General features: G+C 46.0%; 1 protein-coding gene across 1 annotated transcript in view; it reads left to right on the forward strand.

The window, feature by feature from the left end:
• Positions 1-27,735, forward strand: part of TMEM132B (transmembrane protein 132B) — a 223,519-nt gene that overhangs the window by 171,477 nt on the left and 24,307 nt on the right. The window contains exon 5 of the mRNA XM_066199441.1: positions 10,965-11,108. Within this exon, the coding sequence (XP_066055538.1) occupies positions 10,965-11,108 (144 nt within the window). The remainder of the gene's footprint in view (positions 1-10,964; positions 11,109-27,735) is intronic.

Consider the following 27,735-nt stretch of genomic DNA (forward strand, 5'->3'; position numbering starts at 1 on the left):
GAAACCAGGGCTACATTCATTTATTAAACCTTTTACTTCACAAAACACCTCTGAAGAGCGGCCTGGCCGAAGTTATTTCAAGCCAATCTGCAAGGGCTGGACCCTCAGACGCTGATACATTTTCAGGTGGCTCAGAACACTCTGGCCGGGTGTTAAACTGTCTCAGCAGGTGAGGAGAGCTTGCTCTTTTCTCCTGGTGATTGTGCAGGGGTGATCCCAACCCAAAGCACTTTGCAGCTGGAATTTCGTGTCGGGTTTACCGAGGCCTTCAAGTGCAGCTCTTTTCCCCACCTTTGTCAATCCTTCGCTAAAACGATGTGGTCAAAATGCCGGAGAAGCATGTGTTTCCTTCAGCCTGTGTTTCTTCTGCAAAAAAAGCCTCTTCTCCTGTGCTCATGTGTGCATTTAGCAGGAGCAGGGTGCAGTGAGGGCACCCCATCAGCTGCAGGACAGGAGGGATGTGCCCTCAGACCTGCCCTTCCCTCCCACCTTACAGCAGCCAACAGTTTGAAAATTGGTGGTTCAAAAGAAGGAATAAATGTCTCACCATCTGAAAACCTGCCAATTTTTACAGGGAAAGTAAAGAATGAATGGTTAACGCAGCCAATTTTAAGGGAGATAAATTTCCTTAATGGAGGAGAATAGCAAATATTCATTTTTATTTGAACAGTCCAGCAGGGCCGACCTGATTTCTTTCTGCAGCTCAGGGTGTGTATTTTTGTGTCTCACATTAGGGAAATGGGGGAGGCTTTCCTTCACTCAGATAGGTCTTGCAGATGAGTCCTTCAGCACAAATTGGGTAATTCTCTTTTACCTCTCTTGCTGCGCTCAGTTTATCTTGCCGGAAAATCGCTGCTTTCCCCATTTCTCATAATGGAACAGGTTCTGAAGGGACAGATTGGGAGGTTTGAATTGAAATCATGTCTTCGTGACTTCTTAAAGGCTAATGATGAAGACAGTATATTGGAAGAAAAAATAGAAGTATTTTTTCGCTTTCCTTCTGTCCTTCAGTGCCTGTTGTTGGAAATCCAAGTCAGCCACTCTTTCACACCATTTACAAAAAATTAAAACTACCTTGGAATCCCAGCCTGGTCAGAGTTTGGTGCTGAGCTGTAAGAACAAGGGACCCGTGTTAAAACCCTTTATCAAGGCAATGTGCTGTGATTTTGCTATTTACTTGCCTTTAGAGAATAATAAGTGGAAGACCTCTGTCTGTTTACAGAATACTTCTGGTGAAAACCAGTAACGCTGTCACTCTCTATTCCTGAGAAACGCTGACGTCGTCCCCCTTGCCCCGTTCCAAACCACCTGTGAGACGACACTGGGAGCCCCCTCCAAGTGGAACATTTTGCAATAGTTTCACATGAAGAGATATTCTGTGATTTCCCCCCCTGAACTCCTGCAGCTGCATCATAAACTCGTGTGCCATCACCTTTTCCCACTTAAGAAAGGCGGCAAGTGATCCTGTATTTCTTCCTTTCCTTTCATCTGTGGCTGCAGTTGGAGCCCCTCTGTATTTCCTTGCAGCCACTGATATTTGTTTTGCTGCAAGGCTGAATTTCAGTGGACCAGCCGATAAAACCCCCATTTACTCGTTATGCAAAAAAGGCCACTTAGTAGGAAAGGTGTGGAAAAGGCCCTTTAATTTATTTAATTAATGTTATTTAATTAATAATAGAACCAACAGCCTGAAGACAGCAAGTCTGAGTGTAACCAGAGAACAGGCTCGGACCTGGGACTGGGGAATATGGAATTGTTTTCCTCATCTGTCACTGGCCTGGTGGGATTTCCTCTGCCTCAGTTATTTCAGATGTATAATGAAAATAACTGTCCTGTCATCTTGGGCAGAGCTGAGAACTGGTTTGGAGGCATTGTGGGAAGACTGGATACTAGGAGCACCAGTTTGAATAAATCATTCTATATCAAATTCTTAGAACAGATGGAGGAGAGATGGGAAAAGATGAAAAATTCAATAGTTTGATGCTGATTTCACAGCAGTTTTACATTTGTGTGGATGCTTGGGCTTTATTATAGTTACTACCTCCAGTCAGTCTCTCTTTTTTTTTTTTATTACCTTCTCACTGACTCTTAACACATTTTTTCCTTTGAGGGACTGTGTTTCCTAAAAGCTGATGGACTCTGGAAAAAATATTGATGCTCTGACAGCAGCAGCCCAGCTTTTGAAACACAGATGATATTGTCCCAGTCTGCAGGAAATAAATACGCTGCACAAGAGTTTCCCTGAGAAATTCAATCATGGAAACAAAAAAGGGATTTTGTTCTGAACTTGAGTAAAAAAAAGGTTGTTCTTTGTAGAAGTTGAGCAGAAAAAGAAATAATCAGACACGGGGGCATGTCAGAACAAGGTGGAACGTCACACAAGGTGAGCAGACTCACAAATTAAAGTGGAGAACAAAACTCAAGCCAAGAAGAGCCAGAGGAAGGAAGCAAAAATCCTCCAGTAGTTCTTAGATCAGTCAGAAAACTCAGAAACTCACCTCAAATAAATCAATGCTCTGATTTGAAAAAAAAAAATCCCACTTTTTAATTTCAGGATTTTTTTTTCCAAAAGAAAATATTCTCCAAGCTGTCTTCTTCACACTTTTTGATTTTTTGTCAGGAAGCTGATTTCTTTTTCTCAAGGCAGCACTTCATCTGGGTGGAGTGGCAGTGCAGGGATGAGCAGTGAGCAGTGCAGGGATGCTCCCAAAAATCAGGGGACGGAGCAGCAGGAGGCTCTGAGCGTGGGAGGACAGAAAAGGCTGATCCTGCACTGGCTGCAGATTATTGTTTTTATTTTCCCTGCATCCCATGCTGCAGTAGGAAACTTTATGAAGTGAAGCAGAGAAAAGGTGAGTCTGTGTCACCGCGTGGATCGTGCAGGGGTTTAAAAATGATTTTGGCTCCCAGGAGTGAAGGAACCAACAGCTGTGTGTATGTACTGACTGGTCATGGTTTTGAAAGCGTGGGGGGATGGAAATTCTCTCCCTTAACTCTTGACTTCAAGTATAAAGAGACATCTGAGCCCTTTAATAGGCAATGGAGAGAGATAAATCTCCCGAAGTATCCGTGGTGCTGTCCTGGCCCTGGGGTGGCAGGGGATAAATCATCACTGCGGGCTCTGGGGGACAGGAGAGCACTCCCAGGAGCCAGTCCTGCAGGGGGGAGTGGCACTTCACATCCCAAAGGAGCCCAGTGAAAGCCGTGAAATTGGCTAAATAGGTGAAAGAAGTAAGTCGAGCAGTCTGGTCCTGACAGATAAGACAGCCCGTCTTGAGGAATGAAAAACCGTAATTCTTTGGGTAAGGCACAGGTCTTTCCTGCCGGGTCCGTGTTCTTCAGAAAATGAAATCCTCCTTTTGCAGGACGATGAATGTGAGCATCTCACAGACCTCGATTCCAGTTTAAACTCCACAATGCACTTTTTAAATACAGTTAATGTGCCTCCTGCTCTGGCCAGGACTTGCACCAGAGTTAGAACCGTGCTGAGGGGGAAGACACAGAACTCCTGACCCCCTGTCCGGTGAAGGCTGGACAGCTGTGTCCTATCAGGAGATCTCAGAGGGTTTTGCACAATGTTATGGCTGCTTTCCCATGGGTCTTTTCCTGCTCATAAATCGATTTTCCCGAGCCCCTGCGAATGGCTGAAGGGAGCGAGTCCCCGTGTCCAGAGCAGGGGGAGAACCAACCCCACTCCCCCCCGTGCTGATGCTCCTGCAGCACGTTGGGACGTGGTGCGGACAAGCTGTAATTAATTTGTGCATCCTTCTACAGCATTAAGCAGCTGTTATTACAGAAGGACATGGATTGGTGCCCAGGTAGGGCTCGTGGAGGAAGATGAGCACACAGATTGTGATCCACAACCTTATGTTTCCGTGCCTGCAGTTCTGCACTTGTCAAACCGAAGCCTTTTCAAGCCACTGCGCTGCCAGCTCTCCCAGTGCACCAGGGGCAGAGGATTCCCTCTAGAAAACCCTCCCTCCAACCCAGAAAGTGTCAAGAGTAGGAAAGGAGTTAGAAGGAAACTTTTCGAAACGGCCACCCACGATGTTGTTAAATATTATTAAGCCTGTGGGACAAACATGCAGAGCCAGAGAATTCTATCTTTGACTACTGATGGTACTCAAGTGGATCTGATAATTATGTTCCATGGCAGGGCACGGCCTCCTTAGACTTCTCTGTGGAGAGAACAAAGCCTTTGAGGAATGTTCCGATTAATTGTTTCATGGCCGCGTGAAAACAATCATTAGTGTGTCAGTTTGTACACTCACTGCTCCTGAGGGGAGAACGCCGCCCGTTTTGTGTCCACTTGCAGGGGGAGATTGTTTGATTTCAGACGGAGGGGAGCCACAATTTTATTAAGTCAGAACGTGATTACGTTTCTCTGCAGCAGAAGCGGAAAAACCAATATCTTGAAACGAACTGTGAAACTCTGAATACGCCTTAAAAGTCTCTTGCTGTTGAGAAGGACTGGCATGAGTGTGTCAGGAGAATCCTGCGCAGGTTTCTGAGTACAGCATAAATTCCAGTGCGAATGAGTGACAGAGGTCACCAGACTGGTAGGCTGAGTTTAGGCCCTGTGTTTCTTGGCTACAAGGTCCTAGAACATGAGTCAGGAGCTCTTGCTGTCTGTCCCCTCTGCAGACATTTAAAATCAGGTTTGTTGCTCCCCATCTCCTCCAGCCCCAGGGGAGAGCGATGGGGTCACAGAGCACGTTTGGACAGGATGTGCTGAGGGGAAATAACCTGAGCCCAGGCTCAGGAAAGGGTTTTTGCTGGTGCAGAAGGCACAGTGGAGTCTGCCTGACAGGTTGCAATTACTTCTGCCAAGTGCACCAGGCTGTGTCCTGAACCTTTGCTTAATGGGGGCAGATCTGTTCTGAGTTATGAAAAAAACCCCCCAAACTGCCTCAGGTCACACAAATGACAGCCTCTGTGTGTCTAATCAGCTTTCACCTTCAGCAGCAGGTTTTGTTTATTCATTCTACATAAACCTCAAAATGAGCTGAATTTTCCTTGGTAAAAACCATGAAATGGAGAAAATCTCAGCTTTAGTTTCCACGAACTCCAAGAGAGAATTACCCCTCCCGCCGGCTGTGTGTGCCAGGTACACTCTGCTGAGATCAGAGCTTCCTTCAGTGTCTCCACGGCGAAAAGACAAGTTCTGAAATGAGCCTCTACTTTGGAGTCTCTGGATCGTGCCTTCCTGAGCTAAAGCAAATTGTTTTTGCAGCGCTGATCCACATCTAGAATAATATTCAATTAGGCTAATGGCTGCTGCTTACATTGTTCACTGAGAAGCGGTGATTAGGAACCTCTGTGCACTGTTCAACCTGCGTTAATTCCTCCTGCAGAGCACCTGCACCTTCCTTGGGCGATCCCCAGAGGAAATAAAACCTTTGTGCAGGTTAACAGAGGAGATGGAGGATGGCCTTGAACTCGGGCACGAGAGGCTGCAGTGTTTGTGGCTGTCCATCTGTCGGGACTGACCCCTCCCAGCAGTGATGTTCCAGGAAAAAGGTTGGGCTGAGGAATCAGCCAGAGCAGGGGAATGTTGGAGGGGAGTGGGAATGAGCCTCGAGCAGCACAGGGCAGGGGGACTCCTGCTGGCACCTGAGAATTTGGGAATTAGGTGATTCCACACGTGGCTGCACTGAGATGATGTTTGCAGAGTAAGGAAGTGGCTGAAGTTCAGGGGAAAGGAAAGGGAAGGAAAGGGAAGGAAAGGAAAGGGAAGGAAAGGAAAGGAAAGGAAAGGAAAGGAAAGGAAAGGAAAGGAAAGGAAAGGAAAGGAAAGGAAAGGAAAGGAAAGGAAAGGAAAGGAAAGGAAAGGAAAGGAAAGGAAAGGAAAGGAAAGGAAAGGAAAGGAAAGTCAAAGAATGTCATCTCTTTGCAAGGGTATTTATGTTTTCTAACCTTTCATAAACACATAATCCCAGTTGTTTGTTCTCACCTTTGGGTGACAGAATGGTCATTTATATCTTACCTGATACAACGGTGGACAATGGAGTTTTCTCACACCCAGGCTCCATTAATATGCATTGGAAACCTAAAATAGCATTCAGCCACGAGGGGGGAAAACTACAGAATTGCTGTGGATTATAATAATTTCAGCAAAGCATCTAATTTATATATTAAGCTTGCTTAATGGATTTATATTGCCTTGCCCTTTGATCTGAAGCCAAAGGTGGTGAATAATTTACCAAATAAAAAACCCTCCCCTAGCCCAGCCCACACGTCACAATCCTCCCCGTAATTTCCATTTTTTAAGAGCCGCCGTTTCCAGGCAGAAGAGCTGGTTCCTAAAAGACTCCTTCTAATATTACAAATGTATTTTCGTGAGCTGCACTCTGGGGAGAGAAATAATAATGAAGGAATGCAATTCTACAGACAAATGTTCCAGCTCTCTGCCTCCCTCACTAAAGACAGTCATTTCAGCTAAATGCCAAAAGGCATTTAGCTGTAGCATTTGTCAGGGGAATAGGCTTGGCTTTAGGTTTCCCTCCTGATTTACAAGTGAGTGTTTATTGGGTTTAGTGTACTGTAGCATGTTTTGTTAACCTCTAGAAAAACGCAGGCAGCTGGTGCATTAATCACAGGGATGATCCCTGTCAGGGGGACTGCAGGGACTGCCAGACTTCGTGGGAAGGGCGCAGGCTGCTCCCACAGGGGCAGGGACCAGGCACTGGGGTTTGGGTAAACTCAGTCCAGCTCCTGGGGTGCTTGTTTTGAGATGTCTCATCGATTTCCCCCCACCTCTTTATTTTTCAACCAAAAGAGGGTGAAAGTGCGGCGCGGTGGCAGCTGAGGAGAGCTGGGTGAGCTGCCTTGGAGTCACCTGCCTGAGGAGCGTTTGGGTCACTCTGGTGGTGTTTAAAGTTGGAATTACTGGGAATTTTGTGCCTGGAGTTCCTCAGCTGGTTTGTGCCTGCCCATGGGAGTCATCCTCAGCAATCCCAGCTCCTCTTCCACGCACAGGGAACAGCAGAGCTTGCAGTCAGAGCTCCCTCATGGCTCCTGACACATCTCCCATTCAACTTCTCCTCCGCGTTTGTCCAAACCCACCAGTTGTCAAACATTTACTACGGCTGTGTGCAGCCTTTATTCATATTTAAATAAAGCCATTATCCCAGCCTTGAGTTCCAGTAGTTTTCGGCTCTTCCTCTTGAGTATTTCTCTCAGTAGTGCCATCTAATCAGCTTTAGGTTTTAATTAAACAGCTGTCATTTGCTTCCTAGTACTGTTGCGACCTGATGTTGTATTAAATTTTAATTTAGCCTGGGCTGCATAAGAAGTAGATTCCTTCAGACAACAAAGAAATGCTATTAGCAGGTTACAGTTGTAATTAAGAAGAGCTCTGCCGAAGTGCTAATGCATTCAGGTACAGAGAGGGGTGCAGATAAACACGCACATTATTATTATTATTATTATTATTATTATTATTATTATTATTATTATTATTATATTAATAATAATATTCAGGGATGGAGCCTGTGATATGGATTTGTAGCTTCCACCCAGGCTGAAGGAGTAGGTCAGGATCTGGCAGCTGAAACCCTCAACAAAGGAAATGGGAAAAGATTCCCGGTTTTTCCAAGCAGGGACCTGAACCATCAGGGGATGGTGCTGGTGGTCCCTTGGGTGGTGTTGCTGGTGTTTCACTGGGAGGATTTTCCCAAATAAATCAGCACGGTGACCCCTCTGTGCATTCCAGATGCTGCCAGTGATCACCAGCACAGGGAGATAAAGTTCAGTAGCTCTTTTCCTGCAGTCAACCCAACCACGGAAATGGAAACCGAGCTTTACAGAATTCAGACAAAATGTTGTGACTTGTTGAAGAAGCACTAAAAAAGTCTGTTTGTAAATCTCCTGGACAGTCAATTAGTTCGTATCTCTTCCTCAGAGGAAATATATTTTTGCAGTCTATAAATAGCCGGCTCTTAAAAAGGCCGTTACACAGCCTATTATATTTGTGTAACACTCACTGCAGGCATCAGAAATATTGATTTCTCTGGTGGAATTGCCTGCCAGTGAAGTGCAGGGTCTGTGGGGCTGCACCAGCTAATTAGCACGGTGGGAAAGTTCTGTGTGCTGGGAACAAGGGAAAGTTCAGGACAGTTCTGGTGCTTGTTCTTGTCTCATGCTCCTCTTCACCGGGAGTTTAGGAAAGGAATGCAAATGACTTTATAAACTTTACATTGTCCTTCGGTGCATCAAAGTCTGACTGCAGTTTTGGCAGCTAAAGAGGCTGGAGGATTGTTTGAGCTTTGCTCCACGGGACGGTCAGCGCCCGGGTGATGGAGCAAACAGCACAACAAACAACGGAGAAATGGATCAGGCCTGTGGAGGAGCTGGTTCCAGCTCCTCCCAGATCCAGGGAACCCTTTAATCCCTGACTCGGTGGTGCTTTGGATCAGGCTGTGGTTGCACACAAGCGCTGCTGCCTGACCTGGAGGAGCTCGCAGCTGTGCTAACAGAGAGTTTGGGAGTGGAATTTGTTGTGTGCTCGTCGTTTCGTGACCTTGGCCAAAACAGATTCTCCCCAGGTGCACTGAAGGAGGCCATCTGTTGTTGGAGAGTGTCGGAGAGCTGCTCTTCGCGAGCCATTTGACACAGGACCACCAGGTCTGCATCAAATATCTGCTATTTGAGGGCTGAGCAGAGACGGGATATTTGCAGTGGTGAAAGCTAACTACCTCTTCTCTGACTTGTGGATGAATTACCTCCAGTTTCTCTTTGTCTGTCTTATAAAAACCTTTTTCCACCTGAGGTGCACCTGAGTGCTTTCTTTCGCCTGGCAGTGCATTTTTTTCCTCAGCCTTGTTCAAATCTCAGTTTTTGTAAAGGATTTTCAGGGTTTTTTTTTCACACTTCCACTTCTGTCACATACTTCTCTCTTTGCCAGTGCCCCTCACTCCTGGCTGGCAGCTGGTTATAAATGAGCCCATTCAGCAGAAACAAAAACCAGACAGTCATTTACTGTGTAAAACATCTGGTTTGTGCCTCGCAGAGAACAGAACCAAGCCTGCACTTATTTCCCGAGGTGTTATTCCCAAAAAGCATCTCTGCTCAGGATGACTCTTAAAAAGAAATCCCATTGAAGTCTGAGTGTGGAGCTGAGCACGTCCTCTTGGTGCTGTTCTGATCAGAAATGGGCTGGAGTGTGTGCTCGATGCTTTTCTGGGCCGTGGCTGCCCATAAACATCTCCTGGGCTCTCAGAGGGAGGTGGCACTGCTGCTATTAGTGCTGCAGCTCATTTAATTCAGGGCGCTTTTCGTAGAAGGTTCCGAATATTGATTAATAATACATCTTAGCTGCAAGTATTTATTGGTCTTCTCCAGCTGTCCTTAGCTCGTGGTCAATGCCCATTATTCTCTATCAATCTAGCCAGCAGCCAGAGCAAGTGATAGTGAATATATCTCCCTGTGCAAGCTGCCATCAAACTTTTCACTAAAATCCTTTCCGTCTTCCATCAATTCTAATAATGGAATTTAAAGTTAGATTAGTTCGAAGCAACTTTTTTTTTTTTTTTTTTTAATTCCCCCCCCCTCAAAAACTGGCAAGCAATTAGTTTTATGGAAGTGGAAAAATGAAGAGGGGATTGATTCAGAGCAGTATTTCCTATTGCAGGCTTTTGGAGAGGTTCGGAATGGATCCCTGTGAAATCCCAGATCATTCCTCACCCCGTTTGTGTGTCAACTTTTGGGCTGGCAGGCAGCACTGCCTCTGCAGAGGCTGCTCCCCTCCAGCCTGCACCTGCTTGTGCCAGCCAGGGGCCTCTGTAGCCACTCATTTGGAGTAATTAATCAACCTGCAGCCACACTGAGACACAGAGAAGGGCTGTGTTAATGGAGTCATTAGAGTGCCAGCGCTGTGAATTCATCAGGATTACAGATAAATGTGGTTAAGCGTCTCTAGGTGGGATTTTGATGGGGAAAGACTCAAAAATTGCATATGGATGCGTAGTTTTTCTCCTGATGTATTTATGGAAATAAATGGTCAGCTCATGGCAGAGTTAGGTGGAACAGGAAGGAAAGAATGCTGTTGTAAAGGCGGATAATTGTGGGAAATGGATTTGTAGGGAATTCCCAAAGCCTGGCAGAAGGCTCACCCAGCCTTGTGCACCTGTGTGCAAACTCTGAGATAAAGTGTGAGACTGAGAACGGCCACGGGACAGGACAGACATTGCTGAGAGAGAAATGGAACTGGGAACAAGCTTCAAAGGATGGCCTCGCAAATAAGACCAGATATTCTGGAGAAATAAAACTATGAAAGATGCATTGTAGCAGGACACACGAGGGGTGATTTTAGATGATTGGCTTTAAGGCATTTACAGCGTTGTGTGGCCAAAGCTGACAGGCCAAAAAACACTTTTAATGGATTGTAATTAGGAAATAGTTTGGCTTCTGATGGTGATGGTGTGAATTGTAACATTTGCATTGCATCACCTGTCACATGAGACTGAAAATGGAATAAAAGTCTTTAAAACCCTCTCAGGAACCCCATCTCTGGGTCAGAAAAAGGGAAAATCTGACAGACAGTCACCCCCCAAACCTGACACGATCTGGGACAAAGGAGTGGGAAGAGTTGCTGATCCCTTGGAGATCCTGCTGAGCAGTGCTGTGCTCACAGGTTCCATTGCCCTCAGCCAAACCTGAGCATGGATTTACTCAAAAAGAGTAAATCTGTCAATCTCTATCAATCCAGCCAGCAGCCAGAGCGAATGACAGTGAATATATCTCCCGATTATCTGTATCCATCTCCCTGGTGTTTGCCAAAACTGGGACTTGGCGGTCCTGATGCAACTCTTGGCTCAGAAAGTTGCTAAAACGCTGCCGGGAGCTCCAAGGGTGTGTGCGAAGGAGGGTCCCACCCCTGTGCCTGTCCCTGCCACCACCCCGGGTGACATTCTCGTGGTGTTGTGCTCCCCTAACGCCCTGCCTGTGTCTGTGTGTGCCCCCAGGACACCGAGATCCTCAACACAGCCATCCTCACGGGCAGGATGGTGTCTGTGCCAGTCAAGGTGGTGGCTGTGCAGGAGGACGGCTCCGTGGTCGACGTCTCAGACTCCGCCGAGTGCAGATCCGCGGACGAAGACGTCGTAAAGGTGAGGCACCCCCGCCAGCTCCAAATGCAGTTTATGTGTTTTATTCCTCCTCCAGCACACCCAGACCGGGGTTTTCCATCAGCCAGGGCTGGCTGCTGGAGGGTGGTGGTGAGGAAGGAGGTCCCAGGGTCAGCATGGTCCCATGGTTCATCCATGTGCCCAGTGCTGACGTTGTTTTACACCACAATGGCACAGACTCCGACTTCAGAAGGCTGAAAATGACTCCTTGATTTTTGGGATGTGTTTCGCTTATATACTTTCTCACACAGACCAATTAGATTGGAGACACAAAGCCAAACCTCTTCACTCACATTGGTCAGAGCAGAGGGACAGCAAGAACAAGGCCCTCCTAGGGAAAGGGATGAATAACAAAGGTACAGCTACAAAAACATTTCTCCTGTTCACAGAAAATTCCCTGGGAAAAGCATTTCAGAAAACCAAAATGCCTCAGGCACGAACCAGGGCTACACAGTGCTGATGGGAAAGGCCAGGGCTGATGTACCCCAGGTGTGTCACAACAGGACACGAAATAAAGATGCTTGACTCCAGTCAGGAGGCAGGAGAAATCAGAAGGTTTATTTACAATTCATTCAGCCCTTTTATAACACGCTGCACTAAAAAACCACATTACAGATCCATAGGGCTGACACCTCTCCCGTTGGCTCAGTAACAGAAATAGCAAACAACTCCTGTTGTCCTGGGAAAGGAACACTGTCTACACAAGGTTGTTTCGGGAAAAAGAAAAACTGTTGAAAAGTTTCCCTTGGGAAGAGCTCGGCAATTCTCAAGCTCAGAAAATACCGAGTCCACACAGGTGGGAGATCAGCTCCTTCCAGAGGGGTCTGTGCTCCCCTGTGGCTGTTCCGTGTCCATCCCTTCACGGCAATAATGCAGAATGTTGGCACAGAGGGCAGGAAGTTCCCTTCACGCCCTGCCTGCATCGCCAGCCAAGAGTTTCTTATAATTAAACATCCTGAACTGTACCAACAGCTGGAGGAGAGTGACAGGAATGGGAAATAACAAGCAGATTGCAAAAGGTTTTCAAATGAGAGCTGGGAGCTTTTAAACAATCTTGTGCTGTGTTTTAGTGGATTTCTTTTTTTAATATTATGTTCAATTGGTTCTGTCTCCCTGACATTGTGATGAAAATTGTGTTAATGTGATTTTATCAAGGCTCTGCCTGCCTGACTTCTGACACCATTGCATGGCTTTCAGCTTTTAGCTCATTATTACTATTTTTAGGCATAAAAGAGGTGCTTTTGAATATCTTGAATAGGTTGATTTGTTTCATTATGTGGTTTGGGGGGTGTTCTTGTTTTGAATGAACTTAAAAATTGACTGTATGGGGTGGGGTTTTTTGGTATTATTTACGGGTTCCGTATTTTCCCTTAGGGATCAAATAGGGAAAGAAAAAAAAATCCCATTTTCTATTTCTGGAAACCAAATTCCTTTGAAGGTCCTTACCAGAGGAACCTGGATGAATATCTTTGTTTATGACTAAATTAATTGTCAGAGGAAAAGACTGCCTTGATAAATATTGCTATTCTTTATAATTTTTTCCTCTCTGTAGCATACAGCTACTATCTGATTAGTGACTATTATTTATCAGTTGATGAACATGAACAATGAATTGTATATTATAAACTCGAGCATCAAGTTGTGTATCATCAACACATTGCTGAGACTGTCTTGCGTTTGCACCTCAGAAAACCAGATCCAGATCCAGAAGATGATGTGTGGGGACTTTTATTTTTATTAATTGAGTTTCTAGGACTTGCTGTACTTTGAGAATACTGGACTGAACCAGACAGAATTTGCACTGTAACTTACTTTATTTATTTATTTATTTGGTAGTGACTTGATAGAAATCAGATCTTAATTTGCCTACTTTAGGATATTATTTGGGTCTCAAATCACTGACCATAGGCAATGCCCCTCTCCCAGACCTGGTACCCGTCTCAAATATTTTGGCACAATGAACAAACCCAAGAGGTCTGAATATGGTCTTTGTTGCGTTGATATTGCCTCACCCTGGTGATCTAAACTGGCAGTAATGTTAGTTTTGTGAAAATTGCAGCACACTTGCGTGATTTCAGTCACAAATTACCAAGACCGAATGCTGTTCAGGCATAATTTTTTTAACTGCAAATATATGTATTGGTTGCAAGATTGAATCCATAACAATTAATTAGCTGAGTTAAAATTTAGCACAGGCTTTTATGTGCCTATATTTTTTCAGAAAAATGCATCTTCCCTTTACAAGCCCCTTTGGTAAAGTCAGTATTGACTTTGCTTCTCAATTTCTGTTGCCTTTTCCATACAGGTTGTAGTGCTAAACCCCCTAATGAGAGTTGTCAGGCATTTTGGATCTAATTGCCTTATCTTAAGCTTCTTTTCACTGTTAATTCTGCCTTTATTGTTTCTTTGATACTGGAGACATATTCGTATTCTTTTGGGCAGAATAGAGTATTGCATCCTGAACCTTTTATTTCTGTTTAACAGCTAATGATTTAATAGCCAATTAATGAGACGATTCTTTGATCACTGCTTTAACATCGTTATTTTCAGTCGAGACAGCAAATTGAAGCTGGATTAAATAAAAACAGGCTTCCACCCGGGCTCTTAGGTATTTATACAAAATGTGTTTCTCTGGGCAGCGACCCGATACTGCTCAGAGATGGGCAGGGAGATAAGAGGTGAACGAGTGATTTATTTGTGTGCCAGAGATGTGAATCTTCCCCATTCCCAGCCTAACAGTTTAACAGCTTCCCAACAAGTGAATATTTCAGTTCTCTTTTTCCAAAGCCTACCTAATTAGTGGTAAATGTAATTAAACACACCTAGGGGTTGTTTTTTTGACCTCGCATTTTTAGCATGTGATCCTCGAAGGAATCTGAATTTTCTTTAGTTCATCCCAATCCCCGATTCCTAGATTTGGACATAAATCCCAATCCTGACCAACCCTTCCCCTGGAACTGGCTGCCCTCTGAAACAGTTTGATGGAAACATTTCTGTAAGTCAATGAAAGTCTTATGCTTATTCCATTATTTAAAAGGAACATTTAACGCTGTTGGCATTTGAGGGAAAAGATTGGCTTTATGATTAAGGCGCTGAGATGCTTCTCAGCATTAATTGCCATATCTCTTGCTGATTTCCTGTGTGACTGTGGGTAAATCACTCGTTCCCCTTGGAATCTCGCTTCCTTATCTGCTAAACAAGGAGCGAAATTCATCTTTCTCCCCTCCTCCACCTGCATTAAATGGTTTCTAAAGCTTCTATTGGCTCCGAATGGCCAAAATCCTCATGTTCACCTCATTAACCTCAGTGGTCTTTTGCCACGGACTCCTCTCTTCCAGGACTCCTCTCCCCGTCTCCTCCTGCTTTTCCTGCAAAGCCTAAATAAATACGTGGGCTTGAAAAGAGAGGGGATGGTGGAAACTTGGCAGAAGTTGATTACAGAAGGTTTATTGCAGGAGGAAACGGACCCTGAGGGGCTCTGGCAGCCTTCAGTCAGAAGCTGCAGGCAAGGTTCATGCCCTCCTTTGTGAAAGTGCCTTTAAAAGCCTCAACTGCAGCAATTCCACGCGAAAGGAAAATTCCGAAGGCTCTGGAGTTTCATGGAGGTCGAAAACATCACCATCAGCATCAAACGAAGAAATCCTGACCAGGACAGCTTCTTAGTCCAAATGTTTATCTCAGAAACTGAAATTGAGACAGCTGCCCAATTAATTCATGCTTCCATTAGTCATAATTCCATGTCCTCTGCAAGTTTCGCGGAAAGTGACTGATTGTTCCAGTTAATCCCCGCAGTCACTCAATGCCTTACACCGTGGAGTAATTTAGCCTAATTTTATTTAATTTTTTTTTTAAAGGAGAAAAGGGGCCTCCCCCTGCCCATTTCTGCCCACCCATGGAGTAGGAGCAGGCTCCCCGTGCCCAGCACAGGCACAGGGAGAACAATGGTGTTCAACAATTCCCCCGTGAACTCCATCTGTGCCACAATGTGCCTTCCCTCTTATCTTGCTGGAGGAAAGCTCTTCAATGAATTATTTTTCACCCTTTTCATAATTTCCTGTCTAATTACAATGAAAGTAAAATTCAAACCGTTCCTGCCCTCTACTTTTTTTCGAACACAAACCTTATCTTGAACTCTCCATAATTAATGGTAAAACAATAGAAGACCTAATTTTCCTGGCAGCAGGCAGCTAGGCTTTATCTAACGTGCAGAAAAAAACCAATGTAACAAAGGCAGGGAAGGTAAGAGCTGAAATAGATTAAATCTGAAGATAGCTCTTCCCTCTTCCAGACAAAGCAGATGAGTGACTGAGGACCTTGTCCAACAGCCCTGGGCACGGAGATCTCCAACCCTGGCACAAAAACTGATACAAGGATCCACAGGCAAAAAACAAACAGGGAAATGGAGGGATTCTGAGCTTCTCCAGTTCAGATGACACTGAATTTTTGAGAACAATCCCTTGCTGCAGACTCACAGCCCATTCTTGGGACAATCTACAGAAAGAAGCACCTGCCTGGAGTTGTTAAATACAACTATTTATGCAGCAGCTCTGAAAACAAAGCCAGAGCTGGTAATTTGCAAGTTCTGCAGCTGCTTTGCCATTAAAGTATGTGATCAAAAGCGTAATGGACTTGTACATAAAGCAGAGCTAATCTTGTTCCTCCATCCATCATATTTTTGAGTACCTATCACTGTAGTCCCTAACAGTTTTATTTTGTGGTCACTCGGGCAGAAATTACCTTCCTTCAGGAGGCCAAACTCTTTCTGGAAGCAGTGAAAATCCACTCTGCTTGTTTATATGATGGATTTAGTTCGGTGCCACTTGGCTTTGTTGCACTATTAATTTTGAGCTGGATCTTGTTTTCCAAGTGATCTTTTTCTTCAGCGAGATGGTTGAGGGCTGGCAGCCCTGGAGACGTGACTGCCTCAGAGCAGGGGCAAGGCTGGGGCTGGAAAAGCTTTTGGAGTGTGAGTGTTTAATTTGCTGAGTCCTTCTCCCTGTCCATCCTTTTAATCTCACCTGATTAGTGCCAGTGAGTCAGTGCCATCAGCTCCACGGCTGTGAGCAGCCCCAGGGCAGTGCCAGCTCCGTGCCCAGCTGTCCCCAGGAGCTGGCAGGGACTGGGCTCTGCAGTGCAGGGCACAGCTCCTGCAGGAATGACTCCCCTGGTGCCTGGCAGAGGCAGGAGCTTCATGGCAGGGAACATTCCTGAACAGGATTGTTGGGGGACGCTGTTTTACACCACAACCACACAGACTCCGAGATCCAGAAGGCTGAAATGACTCCTTTTTTTTGGGATGTGTCTCCCTTTTATACTATTTCACACAGACCAATGGGATTGGTGACACAAAGACAAACCTCTTCACTCACATTGGTCAGAGCAGAGGGACAGCAAGGAGAAGTCCCTCCTAGGGAAAGGGATGAATAACAAAGGTACAGCTACAAAAACATTTCTCCTGTCTACAGAAAATTCCCTGGGAAAGGAATTTCAGAAAACCAAAGCACCTCAGGCACGGAACCAGGGCTACAGTTGGGAGCTGAGGAGCCTTTTTGGGACTGAGGAGTTGTGGTTTATCTCTCTGCTCTGCTCTGAGATGATGCTGTCTGTGTCTCAGCAGTGCCGTGGTGATGACAGGGACACTCCTGTCCCAGGAGGATTTATTGGCAAGGAAGAGTTGTCTTGTTTAACATCTTGCCTTTTGTATCCCTAGACAGATACGCCTAAGTTGGGGCAATAATGAATTATCATCGAGCTGTTTGCAATTCATCAAACTTACAAATCAGAGCTTCCTAAGATTTCTCGTTATTTTGGACAAAAAACCCCATCCCCTTTGTCCCCATGCAAAGTTCATCTTTATGAGTCACTGGGGATGGGCAGGAGAGCACATCAGATCTCTCTACAATATGTCTGCTGTTGAGTTGAGGATTTTGCTCTTTGTTGAAATACCAGAGGTTCTGACATCCAGGTCACCAGATCCTGCTAATTAGTTTTCTGGCTTGACAAAGTATGATCAGAACAGAGGACCACAGCCACTCACTGCATATTAAAGATTTCGCTTGAAACAAGAGTGTTTTAAGCAACAGGTGGAAATCTATATTGTCTCAGGCTCGTGCCAAGCTAAAACTTCGTGTTTGGAGTTCTATTTGCACACAAACCAGCTCCGTGTATAGCAATAAGGATGCCAGCGAGGCAACCGCACAAAAACCACATATTGAGGAATTAATATTCTGTATACAGCACACGTTGTACACAGTTTATAGCAAAATATATGTGTGTGCCTTCCTGAAGCTATTTTTGAACACACACAGTCTTCAAAGCCAGCTTGAGGAAAACAGTGTTTTGTCTGGGAGAAGGATTCGTTGGGAACAGACCACACCGACATGTGCAATTACACAGATCTCGGCAGAGATGCTTCTGGTGTCTTCCAAGGCACCAGCTGCTACTTCAGAGGAAGAAAACAATTCTATGGCTTAGCATTTGGCTGCTCTGAGAGCAGAAATGCAAAGGGCACGGATCCCAGTCCTGGGAAACAATCATTACCCACACCGTGGCATTGCTTCGGATAAACTCTGAATATTTTATGCTAAAGAAATGCAGAGAGTAAATAAACAACTCAGTCCAGGCTCAACAAAGGCAGCGATAAGTAGCTGTTGGGAGAAAGTGACAAACTTTTACAGGCTTTCCCCCCAGGTTCTGTAGGACATAAACTCCGCTTTGTAAACTTTGTCCTAGCTGGCCATTTAAATATTCTAATTGCAGCGATGTGAACCTTCATGATTCCGAGGCTTTTACCCCTCCTGAACTATCATTCTGGCTGGGCAAATTAATTCAGATTCCCGTCGTCATCAGAACCCCTGGGGCCATGCTGTGCTCTCAGCTAAAGTGTTTGACAGGCTCTGGAGTGACAGGGGCGGCACGGAGGGCAGGCTGGTGTGAAAATTAAAGCAGCCATTAGCTGTCAGCACCGGGATGAGAGCAGAGCCTTCATCTATCTGCTGCCCTTCCCTGCTGTGGGAGCTGCGGGAGGTGGCACTGGGCAGCACAGGGGTGGCACAGCATCCCACCCGGAGCCACAGGTGGGAAAACGCACCCCCAGTGTCGCCAGAGAAAAAAAAAAAGGACACTCATACAGTCAGTGTCAGGGCAGAAAAGAAGGGAGTTTATTTTGGGTTTAGGGTTTATTTAAATAGGTTTTGGGGTTTGATCAGCGATTGGGCCATGAGGTTGACGCCTCTCTGACCCCACTGGTCAAACCAGAAGTTTGTCAATTTGTCCTTCCCCCAGGAGGGAATGCACAGTTTATAAAACGTCATTTTGTTTATGTTACATGCGTGAGAAAACTCCAGTACAAAATGTAAACATCAGAAGGCTGAAAAAATCAGGGCGACACGCCCAGTGCTGAACCCACCCACAGGTGTAGCCCTGGTTCCCTGCCTGAGAGGTTTTGGTTTTCTGAAATTTCCTTTCACAGAGAATTTTCTGTCAACAGGAGAAATGTTTTTGTAGCTGTACCTTTGTTATTCATCCCTTTCCCTAGGAGGGACTTCTCCTTGCTGTCCCTCTGCTCTGACCAGTGTGAGTGAAGAGGTTTGTCTCTGTGTCACCAATCCAACTGGTCTGTGTGAAATAGTATAAAAGGGAGACACATCCCAGAAATCAAGGAGTCATTTTCAGCCTCCTGAAGTTTGGAGTCTGTGTTGTGGTGTAAAACAGCGTCTCACAGGTGCCTTCCTTGGCAGAGAACTCAGCAGCTGTTTGCTGCTATTTGCACGGGCAGCAGCCAAAGCTTTGCCTTCCCCCTGGCTCCTGTGGGTCACAGTTGGGCTTTGGAGGCAGTAGAGTGGTCGTTTTTGTGGTTTAGCTCACCCACAGCTGTGTTTTAGTAACGTGTTCTGAGGTGCACTCCCCTGAGAGATGGAATTGGAGTTGGAGATGAGGAGGCTGACACGGCACCATCAGTTTGAACTTCAGTTAATTTATCTGACAGAAGAAGCACCTACTGTTGACAGTCGCCAGCTTCCTTTCTCCTCTGTGGGCAAAGGGAGGCTTTTTCCTGCTAGGTTTTTAATTATTTATATTTCTGCGTTCTCGTTATATGGATCTGGAATTCAGAGTGAAAACCAGTTTGGTGTTCTTCATGGGATCAGGAACAGGAGGAGAACTGACACGTAGGATTGGGGTGTATCTGAGACTCTGAGGGGAGTGGGGAAAACCCAGCCTTAAACAACAGTATTTAATGCTGGATTATTGAATTGGGCAACTCATTAAATGAGGATGAAAGAAGAAAGTGAAGTTATAAATGGATTTTTTTCCCGTTTGCCTGAAGGATGGAAGAGTTGCACTGGGGTGTGGTTTTTCTCTTCTTCCAGTTAATTACACACTCTGGGGAGAGGGTCCCTCAGCTTCGGTTTGAGCAGTGGCTTCAATGGTTAACTGAAAGTCAGGATTTAGCATTTTGTTTTGTGTTGTCAATTATTAAGGTCTGATTTATGCTTTTGGCACTGTACCAAGACATTTACTCCCACATCTAAGACTTCTTGAATTGCCAGAGCTGTTTTTGTGAGTCGTGCCAGGCTACTGGAGAACGGTCCAGGTATATCTTTAAAAACATCAGAAGTGTTCAGCATTGATTAAACTTTCAAATTTGCATCTGTCCAACAAGTAGTTGAGGGGCAGATTTGGAGCTCTGTGACACTTGGCTGGGGAATTAAGCAGCTCTCCGCCGAATCCACTGCAAAAATTAATCACTTTTTGTTAACATGAAGTTGTTGAGTTTTACTCCTTTGATGAGTTTCTCCTGAGGAAAAGCACTGGAAGTGCTCCACGATTCCAGAACAAAAGCAGTCAGCTGCCAGCCCTGGCTCTGGCGGTGACTCCTGGAGCCCAGACCCCGGAGAACAGCAGCAGCCCCACAGTCACCTTGGTGCTCCAGGCAGCTGATCAGCACTTTCATTTCACATTTGGTGCAGATGTTCACAACGGGAACAAACGTTTCGTTGTTCACAACGGGATGGCAAGGACTTGATTTCAGTGAAAGATGTGGTAGTTTAGATTCCAAACCAAACCCAGGGTACAAAAGCAGAGCCTGGCAGCAAAGGGGGAGGCGGAAAGTGCTGGGGCATCCGAGGTGTGGATGTGGAACCTGCTGGGCTGTAGGGTGGAAATCTCCCTCAAACACAAGCCTGGCCCAAAATGAGCCAGAGGGGAATAAGGAGCAGAGAGACCTGAGCTGGTGGCAGTGCCAGGAAGAGGCTGTGGGATGAACATTTCCCTCAGTGGCACAGGGGCTGGACGTTTATTGGTGTGGATTACTGATGGAGTGCCCAGTGTGCTCAGCCCTGCAGGTACAGGTGGGTGCCCACCCTGCAGCTGTGCCAGCTGTGCCAGCTGTGCAGCAGCTCCCCGGGGCTGGCTGCAGTTCAGACATCGGGGGAGCTGAGCCTTGGCTGAGCTCCTTGTGCAAACAGGGCAGCAGCACCCAAATAAAGGGATTGGGATTCCCCTGTGGGACTGTCAGCAAGGGACTCCTCTGTGTGAGAGGCATTGTCACAAGAGAGGAGTTCCCAGCAGGAAATGCTGCCTCCTATTTTGCATCGTTTATTTATTTGCTCTTTCCCAATTGCTGCTCCTGAGATTGCTGTCAGGATTTAATTTGCAATCCCTCTCCGGTGGCTCTCAGGTTCCCTTCTGAACACAGAAGAGGAAATCCTTAAGACACACAGCTCTTCCTTAGATCTCTTACAATCAGCATTGTGCACTGCAGAGCCGAATTAATGTATGCCCTTCCTTATTGTTTCCCTTCTTTATTCATTTCTTTCCATAAAGGCTCAGCAAGCACCAATTTTCCGAGTGAGTTTTTAATCGCCTGAGCTCAGCATGATTACTGTCTCACAATCTAGCTGCCATTTGATGCAATCAGCATTGCAGAATACAACAATCTTTTCTTCTTTTTTTCCTCTCTGCCCAAAAACTGAATGTCACGTGTCCAGCTGATAACGCCGCAGAGAAACGCGAAACACTTGCAGTGCTGTGCGAGAAAACACAACCTGTGATTGCCACAGGCCTCCCCCAGCCAAGTGCATGGAGGTGAAGTGAAACACTCCTGTGAGATGGGGCACAAAGAAATTTATTATCCCAACGCAAAGAGCACGGGCTGGGGAGGAGGAGAGGGAAGGAAGGAACACGGAGTGCTGAAGTGTTTCTTACTGCTGGGATGTTTGTTTTGAAAGGGCCTTTCAAGAGCACACGTTGCCAGGGGAGATTTTCACTCCACATCTTTTATTGCCGCCCCACAAATAAAAAAAAGATTTCAAAGCACCCATGCTGGAAATCTGCAGGCTTAAATAGCTGCTGCCACACAGGAGCTGGAGACTTTTAGATTTCCCCAGCCTGCAGTGAGTTTGGAGTGAGAGATTATCGGAGTGAAATGAGAAAGCCCTTCCTTGGAGTAAGTGCTTCATTGCTGTGTTTTTTAAGCACATTTTGTGCACTACAAATGCCAAGCAAACGTTCTCAAAATCGCCAAGTGAAGATAAGGATCTGAGTCCAAAACGCAGGGGCCAAGTTGAAGGAAAGCAAGGGTGGAAGGGAAACAGCAGCTGCAAATCCTGTCTCCTTAGAGCAGGCTCGTGTCTCCTTCCAGCCCATCCTGCAGAGCACCAGGGGTGGCTTTGGGTCTCTTTGGGACAGGTGACCCTGGGAGAAACCCACAGCTGGATCCTGATCCCATGACCTTGGTGCGGTGGGGAGCTGAGACCCCGGGAGGCTCCTCCTCTGTTCTGCTACTGGACAAACCAAAAGCCCACAGATGTTCCCCAGCTCTGGCCGTGCATCCCGTGCCACTGGAGCTGTTGAAGGCCCAGCTTGTTTGTTGTTTGCAGTGCCGCTGGTGAGTTTGGAGCCTCCCAGACAGCCATTTGCTGGGACCTTCTGTTCCCCACAAACTTGACAGCGTGGCTTGTCTCATCGCCGTATGTTATTATTGATATTTTCATCTCGTGCAACCAGTTCTGCTGAGGAAAAAACATCTCGTTGCCAACTTTGATGCCCTTAATTCTCGTCAGAAGATGCCTCCAGCTTCGGCCCGTTTGAGGAGTGCACAGATGGTTCTGTACAGGAGCGTGGCTCCTTGGAGAAGGCTGCTGACCTTGTGTGAGTCGGGGATCCTGTTTAGTGAGACTGGAGAGACCCTGGAGCGGGCTGCTGCTGCCTGTCTCTCAAATAATTCTTCCTCTGTCTGTCACTGGGAGCTCAGGAAGAGCCGCAGCAAGCTCAGGGAAAAGCCTGCAGTACCTGAAAATGAAGGTACTGAATAAAGAAGGCTGAGACAAAACTGACAGGCAAGAAGAGAAATAAGGAAAAGAAACAGATCCTGAAAAGCAGGAATTTTACTGGAGCAGCTCATCCCTTCCCAGCTCCCTAACTCAGAATCCCAACCAAAACTTCACCACACCCTCCTTTTGCCACAGATCAAAGCAAGAAATTATTTGAAGGCTTCAGGATGAAATAGGGAGTGAAGCTGCAGAGGAGGAGATGACAGCTGTCCTAGCACAGCCTCCAAAGTGCACCTGCAGCACAAACATTGGGAGAAAAAAAAAAAAAACCTCCACGTGATGGCAGCTGAGAAGCCACCACGAAGTAAAACTTAAAAGAAGAGAGGGGAGCGTGAGCCTCTCACAAAAAATAAAGGCAAAATCCATTCAGCCTTCGGTGCTGATTGCACCGAGAATGAAAGCACAGTGCAGCACCTGCAGGAGGGATGCCTGGGATGCAAATGCTGCACAGGACCCGTGTTCTGCGGGGGCAGAAATGTGCCACTCGCAGCACTTGGTTTGCAGTGCCCCTGTTTGGTTTGTAGGGATGGGGGAGGAAGGGTCTCCAGAGAGCAGCAGTACAAAGAAAAATTGTGCATTAATTAAGAAATTTAATCTGTTCTTCACATTAACTCGTCCTTTAGTAGCTCTAGCAAGTAGGAGATGAAAGTCAGAGAGGGACCTGGGGGTTCAGAGGAAAGTAATTTCTGTATCTGTGCGTGGAATATTCCCATCTGGATTGCACCTCTGCGGCTGCTCTCTGATCATGTCCCCTGAGCAAACCCTCTTGAGCCTGGCAATGTGACTAAAATCCATGTAAATCTCTGCTCCTTTCACCAGTTTGGGTGGTGACCACAGCACAGAATTCACCTGGGGCTCATGGACATGGAAAATTGCAATCCATTTGTACCAAATCCAGGCTGACCAATGTCCAGTTCCTTCACTGGTGCTCTCAGCCTGCTCTGTGCTCTGGTTACCCGGACACTCTCTTTCCATTTTCCTTTCCCTGCCTCTTCTTCCAGGCATTTTTAACAGGCTTTTCCTATCGCCTTTTTAGGGATTTTTGACAAAGCACCGTTTTTAATGACATCATTTCCTTTCCAGACACAAGCTGGAAGCATTTTCTGTTTGTGTGGCACCTGTAAGTTTTCTGGTTAGGAGAGAGAACTCAGAATTTCCAGTAAAAGAGTCAGAGAACTCATAATTTTCAGTAAAAGAGTCAGATTTATAGGTTTTCTGTGATTCTGGGGATATATTTTTATGTCACACACAGCTTTTAAATAAACTTCTCTTGTGATGAAGTGAAGGTAGAAACCATTTCCCCACTCTTCCCCTGGTTTTCCTCTTCCTTTAACTGCGGCATGTTTTTCTGTATCAACACAGCCCTAAGGGAAGATGTTGAAAATCAAACAAACAAACAAAAAAAAAAAAAAAAAAGGAGAAAAACCCTAAAGTACAACAGAAAACTTACGGCAGCACTCTGCAGTTTGTCACTTACCTTTCATGCATGACTTGGCACGACTGTTCCTGCCCAGATTCCAGGAGGGGAAGCTGAAGAACTTTACAGATTTGTCCTGGCATTTAGACAGGGTTCATACAAGTCCATGGCAGAAAGACTGACAGAGAGGAGGGCAAACTCCTGTGGAAATGGATTTTAACAGGGTGTTTTTGGATGAGAGGGAAGCCCAGTCCACCCGTGTCAAACCGGCTTTGGATCAAAACCGATCCAGCGAAGAGCTCAGTGGAGGAGTCGGGTAGCTCTGCTCTGATTTTTTCTGATCATTCAATCTCTGCCTTTAAGTGAAAGTCAATAGTGAAGTATTGATTCCAATGAGTCAGTATTGATTTTCAATTTCGTGGTTTCTGAAGAGCTCTGTGAAAAAAGGGCAAATTTTGTGTCCTCCGGAATGTGGCATTCTGACATTTGTTCTCACCGTGATTAGGTTCTTTTATCTCCTCAAAAGAGGAAAATTCTGTGGTTTGGTTTGTTTTTTGCAGACCCTCACAGCCATGAGGTCTGCAGCCCCCAGCGGAATCTTTTCTGCGGTGATTTGGGGAGTTTTGGATCTGTCACCCCTGTGCTGCCACCTGCCCAAAGGCCACACGTGTCCCTTTGAGCCACCCACGACGTGTCCTCAGGGCTCCTCTTCTGCTTCACGGGCTTGATGGGCTTTCTTGGGAAAAAACAAGGATTGTGCCAATCAATTCTTTAGTAAAACCCCCTGGGATGAGTGGCAGAGGAGCTCCAGAGAGGCACAAACAGCCCCCAGTGACTGGTGGCAGGTGTGCGGGGCTGGATGGATGGATTTGGACAGCCAAGTGCAGGGGAAGATGTCACCCCTGGCAAAACCATTTCCCCAACACCGGGCAGGACACCTCGAGGTCAACACCACAGCTCCAGCCTGTCACTGCGAGGGGAAATGAAGGTGGGAGGTGAGAAATGAAGGTTAGGGGATGTCAGAGCCCCCTCACTCCTGCCGGATGCACACACAGCATCAGCCCTGACAGAACATTCCCATCCCTTCTTCACTGCTAGCACTGCACCGGCCAAACATTTGTATTGCGGTTGCACCAGGCAGTGGTAATTACGTCCCGTGTAATTACGTTTATAATTATAAATATACGTAATTATCAATAATTGTTTGTAATTATTAAGATATGCTGCTCGGCAGAGGCCGCGGTGTGCTGCTTTCACCCTGGCTGGAGTTTGGATTTCCTGACACAATGGAAGTGGGAGAACAGAGAGGGCAGGGCAGGGGTCACCCTGAGCTTTCTCCCTGGGCAGGGCCGTTCCTGCAGGGTTTGTTCTGTTCCTCTCACTGCCCCCTCCTGCACCACAGGGACAACTCACCCCTCTCCTGCTGCAGGTGCAGAACACAAAGGCAGCTGCTGCTGTGGGCTGATCAGAGTTTTCCACGTTTTTGATACGTGGGGACTTCTTCTTTCCAGTCTCTCATCCAGAGGAGCTCCCTGTGTTTCCGTGAGAACCCAGGAATATTCCCTGAGTGACTGCCCAGGAATATTCCCTGGGTGCTGTCCTTGGAGCTCAGCTGAGGACAGGGCCTGGCACAGTCCAGAGGGAAATTCCAGAGCCCTTTTCTGACCAGGGAGTCTCTCCTAATCTCTGAGATCTCCTAGGATCTCATTTCCTAATGCTGATCCTCTGTGCCATCCTGGGTTAGATGAACAAGACTGTCCACTACAGTCCAGTCTTAGAAGACCAGAGAAGAAAAGTAATTTTTTAGGTAAAAACTCCTGACATTCTCTCCAAATAATTCTGTTGAAGCACTTGGCTGAATGGATGCAGTTTAAGCGCTGCTTTTCTTGGCTGTGTTGGCTGTCTGAAAGTCCCTTTTTCCCCCTTTTTTACTAATTAATGAATTATTTGTTGCTTAGAGACTAAAAACTAACAGGGAAGACTTATGAATGTCGATGCAGCAGTGTCTAGGCATAGGACCAGAGTTTTCTTTACAAAACAAAAGTGTGCTGTTGTGTATTTAAGAGCTTTCGCGGGATTTTTTTCCTGGCTTTCTGTTGATCCTTTGGGATAAGGACGGTGTATCTTTGTGTTACTGGGAGAAGATTAAAGGCTAGATTAGTGTGGCAAATATTCATGATTTAAGACATTCCTCTTAATGCTCTTAAGCTCCCAAGCTTTACAGCTCCCCTGTCTGCTCTCGGGGGCTTTACAGTGCTGCTGTTGCCACACATCCCCATGGCATCCCCAGGGAAGGGATGTTCGGTCCCGTGGTGGGAGAATTGATGCCTTAAATTTTAGTTTTCATGTGTTTCAGGTTCTGTGCTGCCCAGGGGTGCAGCTCCGAGCTCACAGTCAGCGTCACTCAGCTCTGCACACAGCAGGGACACAAAACAAATCCTTCTCCTGCTGCACACCAAGGACAACTCTCAGCCCAAAAGCACAAACAAGGGTGGGCTGGAGGGAGGGACAAGGAGGATGGGACCCCACAGCCTGGAGCTGGGATTGGACAATTAAACCCCAAGATGCAAATGAACCAAAACTTATAAAAGTGTGAGACCTGGTGACTGTTTTTCCATTTTGTGTCTATTTTGTGTCCATTTTGTGACCATTTTGGGTCCACCTTGGGTGCAGCCCTGTCCAGGCTCTTGTCCTGCCCAAGGTGTGTCCTTAAAGGCCTTTTAATAAATACCTACTTTATCAGAATCAGAATCATTAGGTTGGAAGAGACCTCCAGGATCATCAAGTCCAACCCACCCCTAACCTCAACTAAACCCTGGCACCGAGTGAGTGTCACATCCAGTCTTTTCTTTACCACGTCCAGAGATGGTGACTCCACCACCTCCCCGGGTAGACCATTCCAACACTTTATTACCCTTCCTGTGAAAAACTTTTTCCTGAAAAAGTCTGTTCTCTTAGCTCTGTCCAGTCTCTGTTCCAGGTGAGCCTTCCCAAGGCATCAGGAGCAGCGCGTGGGGCTCCTTTTCCTGGAGGATTTAATTTAAGGGATTGAGCCCTGTGGCAGCAGCCTCCTCTCTGCTCCTGGTGCGGCTGGGGAAGGCAGAGCAGCCGCTGTCCTGCACCAGGGCTCTGCACTCTGTATCCTCGAGCTTCCTGCACTCTGTGCGGTCACACCTGTGGAATATTTGCATTCCCCAGCTGCGAAAAATGAGGTTCACTTTCTTGGTAAAATTGAAAAAGTTTAATAAAAAGAAAATAGGAGACAGAGATAAAGCAAAGGGTTAGAAACGGCCGGGTGCTCGGCATTTAGCCAGAGCACCTACTATCTCGGAGAAATTCCTAAATTCCTTAAATTCCTTTTCCATTACATCAGCCTGTTGCATATTCATAGCTCATTATGCATATTCATATTTTTCCAAGAACTGTTTAGCATGCCCCCTCCTTGGGTTTGCTTTTTTGGAGTACGTGTGTTTTTTGGCTCTGGTTTTATTGTTACTTCCAGTTTGGGCTGTGGTTTACACTTTCTTCAGATGGCAGCTGCTGATATTTGGCAAATCAACAGCAGGGTCCTCACCACGTGTCCACCGGGTGTTATCCCGACCAAACAGTTCACTCAGAATTATTTCAGCTACCACTGCTACCGTGTCTAAGGTTTTGTTAATAGCAGAAATAAAAGCAAAGTTATTTTAACGTTATACATATAGGATTCGTCTTCATATTTGCGAAAAGCTGATTTTATAATACATATTTACCAGTATTATATATAATATAAAAATATATAATATATAATAACATATTAGATATAATAAAATATATAACATATAAAATTATATATTATTTATTATTTATTATATATTAT

Source organism: Chamaea fasciata, unplaced genomic scaffold, assembly GCF_029207755.1.
Source record: "Chamaea fasciata isolate MVZ Bird 193981 ecotype frontalis unplaced genomic scaffold, bChaFas1.0.hap1 SCAF_18, whole genome shotgun sequence".
NCBI classification, from domain to species: domain Eukaryota; kingdom Metazoa; phylum Chordata; class Aves; order Passeriformes; family Sylviidae; genus Chamaea; species Chamaea fasciata.